Raw genomic sequence first — 13,944 nt, 5'->3', positions numbered from 1 at the left:
CCCACACACAAGTAACGATGCACAATCAGCTGAATGTGAGTAGAAGCTCGTTGCTCTGCAAATAAACTGTCCCCCGTGACCAAAACATTATCATTATCAGACTGTCAACACTGATGCATCAGGGCCTCCGCGGCGTTTCGCCGTTGTGGCTGCTCCACGCGAACTTTTCCAGCAATTTCTACACAGAAAACAAAACAAAATATGACCTTTCATGCAACTGATTCATTTTACAATGTCTTTTTTTATTCATTTACTATTGATTTAGGGTTCTTTAGCCAGATGTGATTCACCAGCGAGTTGTCATCGTTACTGTAAGTGGAAAACTACTGACAGCTGAGTGTAGCGACATTTTTAACGTAATGATGGAGCAACGGAAACGTACAGATGCATTTTCAAGTACAGGCGAACTGATTAAAATACTGATTAAAATATCTGTCAGCAGCACAGTCATGGTGAAGCGAAGGGTTGCGGTTTCTTCGTCATCCTATTTTTCGTCATTACATAATTTCCTACAGGTTCAAAACAAAACTACCAACATGACGAATACAATATGTCCAATATTGCAGTCCCACGGCTCCTGACCCGGCCCGTGCTCTCCGGGGCGATGTGGGAAAACTCCCCAGAGGCCAAACTTGGGAAGAAAACCTCAGGAGAGGCAGTTCAGAGGGAGACCTGACCTCTCCACAGACGGGTGGCGGAGACACAGGAGGGCCGTACACTTCTCGTGCTTTCTGCCCCCTACGGCACCCAACAAAACCAACGAAGAAGCCGGGAGTTTCTCTTCACCCTCGTTGCATTGAACTCATCTGCCATGGTCCGGACCATCTCCCCAGCGGTTTTACGCCTAGTGGCAATGGCGGCCCGCAGCTTCTCCTGGAGGACGTCGATGTCTTCCATCTTGGACACGAGCACGGCCTATATGTTCAGCGCATTATTGTTCAGTAACTGCTCCATTTCCCAGGCTACGGGCTTCTCCTCTGAACGCTTGTGCTTTTCACGTTGCAGCTTGGTCTTGAGCGCCTGAACTTCGCTTTGCAGCGCGTTGTACTGCTTCCTCGTGGCTTCCATATCTGCCTCCCCGCTGCCTCTCAGGTCCCCCACTTGTCGGTGCCGGTGTTTGTCGCGCCTGTCGAGGTGCCGGACTTTTTTGCAGAGGGCCCAGCTACGTCGGCAGGCCTCCCCGCCGCGTTGTCCGCGGAGGGCGCCGTGGCGTCGCCGAAGGGCCGCGACTTCGCTGCGCAGTTCCTCCCGACGGGCCGTCGGCCCCCCTGTCGCGCTCTGCCCCTGTTCGTCTGTGCTGCCCGGTCGCGTTTCCAAATGCGAAGTGATGAAAGCGTAGCCACCGGCTGCACGGGTGACATCATCAAAGACCTTCTGCATCGCTCACTGAGGCTGCCTCAGAACTCTGCTGATGCCAACATGGGTGAAGCATCAAAGGGTTCTGTCTCTCTCTCCCACAGACTCTGGTTCACCGTTGACGGGCCTTCCAAGGCTGTACATGTAGTTATTAGTGAAGATACAAATGTCTGGGGGAATTTAAGGGAGGTTGGTCTCGGTCTTGCTTCTGGAACGGACCTCTGAGGCTTTGATCGTGTCTCGGCTCGCTATAGAGAGTGCGCCGAGCGCGGACTCGCGTCCCTGGGGTCCGAAAGACTCAGGCAGTATGTCATCCTTGGGACCAAAACTTGCCTTCCAAAAGGAATTATGTATACGATACATGAAAAATACTGCAGAGGCGTCAGAGCCAGTGGTAAATTACCAAAGGGCTGGCCGAGATAAGACTGTTCCCCCTGGGATGATGAGGGATACGGACTCGCCATTCTCAGTGCAACACCACATACATCAAAATGACAAGGGGCATTCGTGCTTGTTTGTTTTTTTAGGAACTTTAGCGTCATTCTGGACGTATCGCAGGTTTCCCAGTCATTATTACGACTTGGCGTTGATGTGAAAGCTAATTGCAAGTCAGAAAGTGGTATTTAGAATGACTCCACTTTGACATGAACGCACATTAATGCCCCTTCGGCACGGAGTTCAGATTTTAGATCGGTTTTCTCCCGTTTTTCCATGAGATAAGATTCTGCCAGTTACAACCAGCAACATCACACATGGAAACAGTTACACGGTGAAGTAACAACAGCGGTGGGTCACCTCACTGTTCATATCTGGCAGATGTTACACTTCAGTCAGATCTAACTACCGCAGGTGCAGGAATCGTCAGTGGTGCAAACCTTAATATCTGTCGAAGGAACCAGCCGATCCAGTTTATTCCGTCTTTAAAGGCTTTTTACCTTCAGCCTCTTTGAATTTGGGAACCTCCAGAATGAGACTCCTCAGATCTACTGCGGCAGTGAGTTTGCCTAAACCGTAGAAGCGATTTTAGATGTATGGGGGGGGGTTTCAGGTGTCTTCTAACGGACAGATGTGAGTTTTAAAGCCACCTCCTGGTGTGACACACTGCAGCTGTGGAAGAGGTGTTCAATTGTTCATTTAATTTACCAGTAAAAGAAGCAAAACCCCACTATAAAAATGCATCATTGCAGGTAAAAGTCCTGCATAAGTACAGTATTATCAACAAAATGCACTTAAACAACCAAAAGTACGAGTATTTACAATGCACAAAAGTAGGAAGAGTATTTATAGAGTATTTCTATGGTGAAAATTAGTTTGTGTTTGTGTTAATTTTACCAAACAGCATGGAACCAGGCAATATTACAGCAGATGAATAATGTGCTGCAATGTTCGAAAGGAGCTGCTGTTTGTGTTGCTCTGATAATAAAATACTTGAGAGAACTACAGATGAATCTAAGCTTCATTCTAGACAGGCTTTCGTGCTTCATCTGGGTTACCACTCTGCCTCACTGCTGCGTCCTTCCGCCGAGAGGAAAGGTCAGTTTCTTATCGGCACACCGACACCATTTGAACCACAAGTAAACGAACCAGGGCTAATGTCCATTATTACTCTAGAAAGGAATTTAGTCATTAACAGTAGTTAATGTAGTCAGAAAAGAAAAACCTCGACTAAGAACAATAAGCATATTAGAGCTAAAACCGAAATCTCAGTTGTCAGAGCGTCTCCGCTCTCCACAGCACCACCACATGACATAATGCAACTTTGACGAAATGTAATAAAATTGATCTTGGCTGTGATGGATTATCTCTCTGCAGCAAGCGTCAAAACACTGTGCAAGTTGATTTTCATGGAAATGGAGTGAGACTGATGATCAGCGGGAATATGAATTACTGTGTACGTGTCTGTGATGGATTAAAACATGCAGAGCAGACCAGTCGGAACTCTGACGGATCCCAAGTGTTGAGCCATCCGTGCGAATTTGATGAGACTTGAAGCAGTGTTAAATCTAACGACTGACTGGCATCTGATGACGTCACTCCTGGAGACATGTTGATTCGCTTTAAAGTTCATAAAATACACTGGCAGAGATGGTCCGGTAGGAGACTGAGACTCGGTCCAGTTTGTCAGGGGGTCTCTGCCAAAGGTGCGATGATGAGGTCCCAGCAGGGTTTTCGGCTGCCGTACAGATTCTCCCTCAGGAAGCCCAGCGTCCTCCTCCAGGCGTCGTCCCGAGCGTGAGAATGAGACACCGTGTCTCCACCTCGCAAGACTGTTGCTGCAATGACAACGGGCAACAGACAGAGTCAGTTAATGGCCAGTGTAGACTAGCGAACATGTGGACTGTGAGCTGGCGGGTAATCAACAGCTTAAGTTCTCAGCCGGAGGCAACCAGGACCGTCTGGGATGCAGACCCTGTGTCTACGCAGGAAAGACAGCCTGTATTTTTTAAAATGCATAACCATGGCCGCCTTGCAGGTGGTGCGGATCTTGTATCATTCTTGTTTTACCGTCTTTCACCTGAAGATGAATCGATCAATATCGTGAATCGTTCCCCCTAGCTCGAAAAAAATTGAGATTGTATTTTTTGGCCGTATTGCCCTGCCGTACATCAATATGGCAGTAACTGCGGTGGTTTTTAGTACAAATCGGTTCAATAGTGGGTTTTTTAAGCGGCCGAGACTTAAACCATAAATGCTTTTTTTTAATGGGACTTTATGGGAACAAAAAGTTATGCCACAGTTTTGTCCTAGAGTGAGAAAGAGTAAACGCTCGTACTTGTTGCCCACTTGATGCTTGTTACGCAAATAATACCGTTATAAAAAGAATCACATTACAGGTCCAAGAATAAAATGTTTGAGGTGGAACATTGTGCAGACCTTTCTGAAGTGGTCAACAGCACAGCAAAACGTAGAGCTAGAAGACACAGTCTGACTCAGCCGTTTTGGACAATTCTAGTGAATAATGAAAACAATGACTGAATAAATTCATGTCATTTCCTACAATCTTCCAGTAACGTATGACTTGTATTCCCACAGTGCATGCCAGCGTTTGTATAATAAACCCGTGCGCTCATCTTTTACCGCTGATATTTTACCACCATCCAATCCGACTATGTTTTTGCTTCACAATATCAAGTCAGCTGAGTCCCACAGCCCACCGACGCTGAAGTCGTAATTTGGAGCGTGTATGACGGACATGTATGTGATCACAAAATCTGATTTAATGGGAACAGTTTGACGCGGGCAGACTGCAGTGATGGGGCATTTTATGTTCAACGGGGTCATTATCACAATTATATGCTCTAGCTTGATTACACCCAGACCCACACCCCGTGTGGGTCTTCAAACTGGAAAGACCAGTCGTGTTGATCCTTATTGATGATTGGCTCCATGGTCTATGAAACCCCCAACCCAATTACACTTCTGCCTCTTTCAAGAAGCAGCCATCCCATGTACTTGCTATAGATTTGCCTGCAGCTCCCACTACAAGTAAATCACTGGGAAACATAATCAAAACTCCAACTGGTTCATAACTGATTCTGTTCAAGTGATTAAAGCAAAGAAGTTGGCAATGGTGTCTGCCAAAGATCCTTCCACTGGCTGCACATGAGTCCCGCTAATACACAAACCGAAAAACTGGGAGAATATCCAGGGACAAAGGTGAAGAGAGGCAACGCGTTGGAGGAAGTCTTCATCACTAGCATGCTTATAAAATCTAGTTAGCTAACAGGGGAAGAGGTTTTGAACCAGTGTTGTGAGTTTTCATCCTGAAGGTTTTCTGAAAATGTACAACACAAAAAAAACAATTAAAAATGTCCAACTTCTAACTTCAATTAAAACTTAACTACGCTTCTTTAAGCTAGTGGAGCTTCTCTAAGCTACATTCAGATAATGAAATATATTTCGGTCAAATACGTTGTCTTTACCTTTACAACTTTAGATTAAGCTGCCTTTTTGAGGGTGACACTGGTGCCCATTGAAATGCCCAACGTGGCGATCCTGCTGCCAAGGACCTGGGGATGCTGCTGCAGGAATCTATAGGCCGCCTGCAGCAGGAAAACATGCTAGAAGATAAAACCGTAGCAAGCAAGTCTCCTTCGCTCCTTTCGCCCTGGGTTATGAAAATCCTCTTAGAAGCATTGACAGAAACATTGTTTAGTAACAAAAACTCTGAGTTATCCCCACAGAGAGAGGTCTCTGCAGCTGGATTCAAATATCTACCCCCTGGACTTGCAGACTAAGACCTTTGCGCTTTGGTCATACGAAAATGCCCTATGAGATGGAAGTTGTTTCTATGATCTGTACGATTTCATGTATCCCATTTATTTTTTCATTTTTCCATTTTGAAGGACATGTCTCGGGTCCGCTGCTTTCATTATACTCAACAATATAAAAGTATTGTTATAACAATATAAAAGTATATTCCCAGCAACACCTCAGCCACAGACCTTCACATCCTCTATGGTCTGATTTATTTTTCTTGGTTGAATGAAAAGAGACTTTTGCCAGCCTGAAAGCTTTCCTACAGACTGACCTCTGCCTCTGCGAGCCTTCTACTCAATCATTCAGGCTTATGCTCCTCCTCGGCGTTCTTCCAAGGAACACCGTCTGGCCTTGCCATCCCTACACACAAGGCAATCACCATCTGTTTTTTTTGTGGTTCCCCAATGGTGGAACAAGCAAATGTTTTTACACATACGTATAACCTGCCATCACCTCTGTATTATCTGTATTATCTGTTGACTTTGGAGAAATTTCTAATTTTTGGTAAAATAGACAATACATGAATCTGAAATCAACCACCTTGCTATTTAGTCTCAACAATCCTTGTTTTTGTTTTTCTTGTAGATGAATGAGAATATCCACGAAGCTGCAACATTCCTGGTTTCACTCTTTCTGGGAAATGTAGTACTATAAACTAAAGGCAAAAATCCCATAAAAAAAAGACACTTGTTTGAGAAGAGACATTTTACAAAACTGAAGAACAACCTGTTAGAATCAGACAGACATTCTGGGTGGTGGTACTCACGTCCACTTTGAGTGAGGGGTCGGTCGGGGTGGGCAGTGGCAGGTGTCGCCAGATCGTCTGGTTCTCCTTATTGTGGCGAATCTTCCCGAGGTTTCTGATTGGACAGAAAACAAAACAAACCAAACAAACAAAAAAGGACTGAAAAATCCTTCAACTTCACAGATTCTGACTGATGATGACTTAACCCAATTTAATAATTTGTCGATTTATGTCTGCTCATCTCTTTATCTTTCTTTTATTTTATTACCTGCGCCAAGGAGGTTGTGATTTCAGCCGTGTCTGTTTGTTTTTTGTGGTTTGTTTTTTATGGGCTAGGGAAGAACACATTCAATTTTGGGGCAGATCGGCATCATTTACTATGAATTAGAAGTTTCTTCCTCTGAAGTACGGTGTATGTTCTTTGAGAATGCGATTTACTGAGCACATATTCTAGTTTTTTATGAATTAACTCCACATCTTTGTTTTCAACTTACTTGCAAAAGAAGTCTAACATTTCTTTCAAAGAACCGTCAACTTGCTGCACATGACTCCCACCGATACACACTGCACACCTGAGCTGGGAAACACACACACACACACACACACACACACATTTACTTTTGTCACTTTTGGGGAAATTACATAGATTTGCATTCATTTCATGGAGACCTACCCTAACCATGACCCATAACAATACCTTACCCTAACCTTAACCACTGACCCAAAACCTTTTTCCCAGTTGGGGACATAACTGGTCTTTAGACTGCGTACAGTTACAGTTTGCTGCATGATTCTCCCAGTCCATTCGTATTCTTTATAATGTGTGCAGATCCGTCCAACCTCAGTTTATAGGTGGACTTTGCTACTCTTTTTAATTTATAAATTATATGCAGCTGCATTTATTCATATTCTATTAGAAAATTAATTAATCAACAATCCAGTTTATGACGAAAATGTATCTTAACTTGTAGAAATTTTTGGGGCCTCCTCTGAATACATATAAGGGAATTGAGGCCTCTTTCATGATGGTGGACTGCATTAACATCCGGGTCACCCGAGGAACGAGGGGACAGAAAACAAGGTAAAGAAGCGCTAAGCTGTAACGGGCTCATTACTATCCCCTCAAGCCAGAGGCCCACTGGTACTTCACGGTTGGTGAGAACTGCTGTTGTAGTGGTTGTTTTGTACCCCAACGGCCACAAGAGAAATTTATTCTTTATTTATTGGTTAACTGTCCAACCTCTGTTAGAGTGCAGCACACATCCGCTTCCCGGTGCATTTCTATAGGAGATTCCTGGACTACGCTGGGGATGTCCCAAACAGGGCTAAAATACGTCAAGTTTCATCTACACTTGTTTTACCTTTACAACTTGGGAGTAGGCAGCCATTTTGAGGGTGACACTGGCGCCAGGGGAAAGGCCCAACATGGCGATCCTGCTGCTGAGGACCTGAGGATGCTGCTGCAGGACTCTGTAGGCCGTCTGCAGCAGGAAAACACATCAAAAAACTGTTACAGAAGAAACACAGAGACCAGTTTTAATCTGCGTGGATAATCATGACTCAAAACATTAAAGCATTTATGTTAAAATACAAATCAACAAAGACCGTGGTGATGGTGACAAGTGGTTTGTTTGTTTGTTTGCATCTTAGTCCATTTATCTGATATGTGTTACATGTCGCAGAACTCCCGATGGCTGAACAAACTCAAATCTGAAGTGTTTTTAATTGGTCACACATTTTCATTAACCAGCTCCCATCGTGTCTTGGCAGCTGGTCCATCAGTGTGAAGCTGGCTGCTGTAATCTGGGTGTGACTTTGACTCTGAGCTTTCCTCTGAGTGTGAAAAGTTAATATACACATATGTTCTGGAAATGAAATTCCTCCTCTCCTGTTGCTTTTCGTGAGGTTTCTCTTTTTTTGTTAACATTTTCTTTTAACAATTTTTCATTGTTTTGTAATATTTTCTTGTTAAAGTCTTCCACTTGAGCGTTTCCTTATCTGAACTGAGGGTCTTAAAATGGAGGGTGTTGTAAGTTGTACAGAAAGCCCTCTGAGGCAGGTTTGTCTTTTTTTTTAATTTTTTGGCAGCGCAAATAAAATTCACTTGTGTTTAAAGATTAGTCAAAAGCCATCTCCTGCCTCCAGCTGAATAAAACTGCTGACAGCATGCCAAACTCACTAACAGTTGAGTAAATGAGTAAACAGTTATGACAATGTTCCAGCATTGAGGTTAATTGTTGATTTTAAGCTTTTACTGCTCAGAATAAAAGCACTTGAGAGTCAGGACTCAGCATCGAGGAAATTGATGAAAGACTTGAAACAATTATCAATTAACTGAGTAGCCAATCAGCAGAAAATTAACCGGCAACTATTTTAAAAATAATCATTAGTTTTTTTTAGATTCTTTTCAAGCAAAAATGTCAAACATTCTCTGATTTCAGCTTCTAAATTGATTTGCTTTTCTTTATCTTATGTGATTGTAAACTGAATTTCTTTGGGTTCTGGACCGTTGGTCAGACAAAACAAGACATCTGAAGACATCCCTTCGGCTTTAGAAAAATTGTGATTTTTCACTAGTTTAAGAAATTTTTCAGGTCCAACAATCATCCACTTAATCATCAGATTAACAGACAAAAAAAATCACTTTTAGTTGCAGCGCTAGACTCAGTATCTCCTCCTTTTTCCTGATGCATTTTTTGGACGGAGTGGTTGAGCTGCAGCATTTTGAGCTAACTGTAGGCGGTGGATTGATTTCTGACTGAGACGGGTATATGGGGAGTTGCAGTGGTTGAGGCAGGAAGAAATAAAAGCATGGATTAGTTTCTTCACATCTGTGGCTGAAATAAAAGACTTAACCTTGGTGATGATTATCAAATGACAAAAATATGACTGAACAACTTTCTTAACCTGGGGTTCGAAACACAAGTCCAGATCAAAAATGACACCAAGATTTTTTGTTAAAGGTTAAACATAATTTGCTAGTCGACCTATGTTTGTAATGATTTCTGTGTTCTGTTCTTTTTGCGGGGGGACCAAGTACAGTGACCTCAGATTTTGTAAGATTTAATTGGAGGAAGTTGTCTGACATCCAGTGTTTTGTTGCAGCAGGACACTTGTGGAGGGTTGCTATGTTAGAATAGTCACCGGGTCTGATTGGGAGATAGAGCTGAGTGTCAAAGGCGTAACAGTTGACCAGATTATATTTGTGGATGATGTCACCGAGGGGGAGCATATACATGGAAAATAAAATGGGACCTGCAATTGAACCCTGGGGGACACCATAGAAAAAGTTTGCAGGGGATGAAACTTAGCCAGCCATCTACACAGAGGAACATCTAGTAGCTAGGTAGGACCTGAACCAATTTAAGGCCACATCAGTGATTATTGCCCATGTCAATGAGTATGTTATGATCTACTGTGTCAAAAGCAGTGCTGAGGTACAACAGAACTAAGATAGAGCAATCACCAGCATCTTCAGCCAATAAAAGGTCATTACAAACGTTAAGAAAAGCTGTCTCAGTAGTGAGGAAAGATCTAAAACCAGACTGGAATATTTCAAAGTTTTGAGATAGGTCTGTAGCTCTTCAGAGTTGTGGGATCTAAGAGGTCAGAGGTCAGAGAGCTATTTACAATAGAAAACATGAAAGGACCAGTAGTGGGCATAGTCTCCTTCAATGGTCTTGTAGGGACCACATCCAAAGGGCAAGACGAAGACTTCATGTGTTTATCTATATCATTGAGTGCAGATAGAGACACTGGTGTAAAAGAGCTGAAGGATAAAACATGAAATTATCTGCGAGTTAACGGGTCTGGGACAGATAAATTGTGAGGGTGGGTGCTATCAGTCTGGGGTCTGATTTTTTTTTTTTTTCCAATTTTATTATTAGAAAACTGCTCACCGACTTGGTCATAATTAGGTAAAAGCAGACAGAGCAGGTCAGAGAATTCAGAGATAAAAGTGCCATTAGGTTTTGGGGGGCGGTAGACTAGGAGGAATAAATTAAGCTGATGCTTCCACAATGTCATAACTGCTTATATATGAACACTATTTAGAAACAAAGCAGCGTGTGGAAACCCATGAAATTACTGTTTAGAGGTGAATTTCTATGGGACAATCATCTGAACAAAAAATTGCAAAATTTATTCTGAAAGAAACTCGCAAAGTCTCATCCTGGTTTGGTTCTCACTTCAAAAATTTCCAGCGTGTTTTGTGTTATTCCTCACAGGCCAATAACTCCAGGAACACAATCATAAAACAGTGGCACATCTTGCGATTGGACCCTCATTTGGGGAATAGCTTCACATCCTCTCCTGGGAAAGTTTACAGACATGCCTAGAATATATGGGACATGGTAGTTATTCTAGACATGACACCTTAAAAAACCAACAAGGATGAAATACGAGGCAACTTCAATGTAATGCCAGTAGCTGATGAAGAGCCAGTTTGGGCATGAAATGTACTAATTGTAATAAAGTTAAATGAAATTCAAGGGAGCATTCTACAGAGTTTTTAGTCTTTGGGAAGCAGAACAGCTGTTAGACCACTGTGTGGTGAAACTCTGGGATGTTAAACTTTTGTTACAAGAACATAAAGAAAATATTCAGTTTCATACAAGCTTTTTCACGTCTCTTCAAAACTTGCTATGACGTGGTCTCGGTATTTCTAAGATCCCATTCTCGGGCCTGTGGTTCAGGTACGGATGAGCATTATGATTGTTGGCCATCTCATGTTTCTTACTCCAGTCTGGTTGCAGATACGGATATAATATGTGGATCCACTTGGCAGAGTTTGGATCACTGAGTTTTGAGATGCCTGTAACACTGGGACCACAAAACAATTTTGCTCAAAAGCACGACTCAGGACAAAGTTCGAGGTTTTCAGCATCTTTACCACAGATCAGGTCGGTACACAGAAAGAGGGGAAAAAGACGTGGTCAAGACTAAGCAAACTAACAAAAATCCAGGAACATTAACACAAGGAGATTGCTGGAACACTTGTCACTAGGAACAAAGATTAACCGGCACAGAGGGAAAGGAACTAAGGGGCAGAATGTACTAGGGGAGGGGGAGACAAGTCAAGGAAGACAGTCGCAATGTGATCGTCAAGATGATCGCATTGCTGTGTGTCTGCTGGATTCTTAAAGTAGGCAGCTGTTTGCTAACATGTTAGCCAGAAATATTTTATAAGGTGATCAAATAAAGGTCAGAGCTGTGTGTGTGTGTGTCAGCCTTTTGCGGCGTTCTGCTGCTCCCTTGCGACCAAAATATTAAGGTTTTTATGAGATGCTTGATTTATTTTGAGGTATTCTGATTGAACACTGACTGTACGTCATTTGGGGCGTTCGTCAGGTGTACCTCAAAGTACTCGTTGTCCACCATCTTCCCGGTTTCCATGGTGATTTTAGGCGTCAGATAGTCGAGAGCCAGGGAGGCGATGCCGTGGGAGGCCAGCAGCGCCGCGCGGTACTCCACCAGCTTCCCTCCGGCCCCCCACAGGTCCAGGAGGCCGGGGAAAGGTCCGGGTCCTTCGGACGAGTCAAAACACCAAAAACAGTCAGTTTACTTGACAATGATTTTGAATGTTTCTGATTTGCCTGCTACTGTGAAATTTGATGGAAACCATTCAACAGTACCAGCGGGTCGCAACAACCTTAAGCTGAACTTGGTTAACTTTGGTGGTTAATATTAGTCAAAGCAACCACTAGATTTCGTTTCCAAAGATGCTTGATGTTTTTCATTTGCATCTTTAAGTGTCAGTAATTGAACAAACTGAATCATCACTATAGCCAACAACTAGACCTAAACAGTCCACAAAACCACCTTCTCAGACTACATCTCAACATTTCATGTCTCATTTCTCTAAGCACTTCCACTGCAGCACTGAAAACGCTCTAATGTCATTGGTCATTGCTGCTCAGAATGTAAGATCTGACACCTCCCTCCAGACTCTCCTCTGGTCCTACCTGGGGGCAGGAAAAGGGTCGCAGTGAGTTTGTACTCTGTGATCGGGATCCTGCGGACACCAGGCACCATGAACCAGCGCTCCACCAACACATCGGCCAGCGGCACTTGATCCAAGAACCCCTCAGTCTGGTGACCCTGGTACACCGAGATTGTGACCTCCATGGGAGTCTGGACATTCATCTTCCTCATCCTGAAGGATGATGGGAGAGTCAGCTCTGGTACCGATTACTGATTCAGTACTGATTGGTATCATCTGAACAGATCTGGCCTGGTTGGCGTACCTGAGTCCAGGTTTGCTGCCTGGAACCGGTCTGAGGCTCCACAGTAGACCCATTGGTTCAACCCCAGAATATGTCCCGCCGAGACTGGGATCCTCTGAAACTGTAGAATAAAGGAGTGTGAAAAATATTTTCTCATTTGATGTTCATTCTTTCCAGGCAATTCCCTAATTTTATTTTAAAAAATGTTTTTCTGCAATTCACAAACTTTTCGCTACCTTCAAATATTTCCACATTAATTTTCCTGAAATTTCCAGGTCTAGGTATTGGACCATGCACCGTTCACAGCCCTGGCACCACTGGCAGTGTAATACCATGTTTTGAACGGCCACACTCTGTTCTGATCTCACATTGTTATAAACACATAATAAAGCTAAACTTTCTGACCAGTCACCACAACTTTTATATCAGTAACATGAGCGGCTGATCCCAGTGCTGTGTGGCAAAACTGACTTATCATGCTCTCTTCCCATTGTGGCTTTACCTCGAAACTGGTCCGACATTTGCTAAAAGTTAGGCACAAGGGGAATCACGAGCAGCAGATCACAATTTGCAAAATGCGACAGTCAGACAGTCACGCACAGTTCCACCATTCTGTCAGATCACTGACCAAACAAATATTGAAAGAAGTCTTTTATCTGTTCACCAAAAGCCTTCGCGGGAGTATTATCTGTAGGTGCTCTTTTATGATCGCTGATTTGTGATTGTTGTTGTTTGTGAAGTTCTTCTGCCATCAATTTACTGCTAACAAGTTGGCCATTAGAGGTGCTAGCTGTCTGAGTTCACCGCTCATTTACTGTTGCACTGGAACTACTGTGTATTTTATCTTTGTACTTTTACTCTTGTGGATCCTGTGTATATGTATACTAGATTCACATCAACTGCTTTTACGTCTTACTCTTCAAATGACGATTTAAATGCTTTCACAGCTTCACTCGTCACTTACTGACAATAAACTGAGTCCCAAACTTCTTTCAGCAGTGTTAAATCAAACTGACTCATTTTTACAACAGGTCTGGTCTAAGTACTGATCTTTTCCCGATTTTAATCTCTATCATTAAACTTCGAAAACGCTGTCTCCTGACTTCAACATTTATTCTTGTGAGGGCAGAGGAAAGATCACTGCTGTATTCAGCAGTGTCTTATACTGTAGTCAGCATTGCGAGAGTGTCATTTAACAGGAGTGAAAAATTAGCCACTTTTCTCTGCTGTGGGAATGTGCAGAGCATTGAGGTTGAGCTTCTTTGTAGTGCTGCTTTTAAGACGAAGTTTGGTTTTTATGGAGAGTAAAACTAACACGGGGTTCTGCACAGTAGCGGAGGAAGTAATGATGTGCTTTTC

The 13,944-nt window shown here is 43.2% G+C and overlaps 1 protein-coding gene across 1 annotated transcript; it reads right to left on the bottom strand.

Annotated features, from left to right (window-relative positions):
- Positions 1–2,362: 2,362 nt before the first annotated feature.
- Positions 2,363–13,106, bottom strand: LOC120792916 (peroxisomal succinyl-coenzyme A thioesterase-like). Its single transcript, XM_040132315.1, has 8 exons — positions 13,088–13,106; positions 12,607–12,706; positions 12,325–12,515; positions 11,717–11,886; positions 7,723–7,842; positions 6,856–6,938; positions 6,383–6,476; positions 2,363–3,629 (listed from the first exon to the last, which is right to left on the bottom strand). Exons 1-8 carry the CDS (start codon positions 13,104–13,106, stop codon positions 3,549–3,551), a joined length of 858 nt encoding a protein of 285 aa, XP_039988249.1. The 3' UTR covers positions 2,363–3,548.
- Positions 13,107–13,944: the final 838 nt, after the last annotated feature.

This window comes from Xiphias gladius, chromosome 8, assembly GCF_016859285.1.
Source record: "Xiphias gladius isolate SHS-SW01 ecotype Sanya breed wild chromosome 8, ASM1685928v1, whole genome shotgun sequence".
Taxonomy (NCBI): Eukaryota; Metazoa; Chordata; class Actinopteri; order Istiophoriformes; family Xiphiidae; genus Xiphias; species Xiphias gladius.
This window is presented reverse-complemented; position numbering and strand designations above follow the sequence as displayed.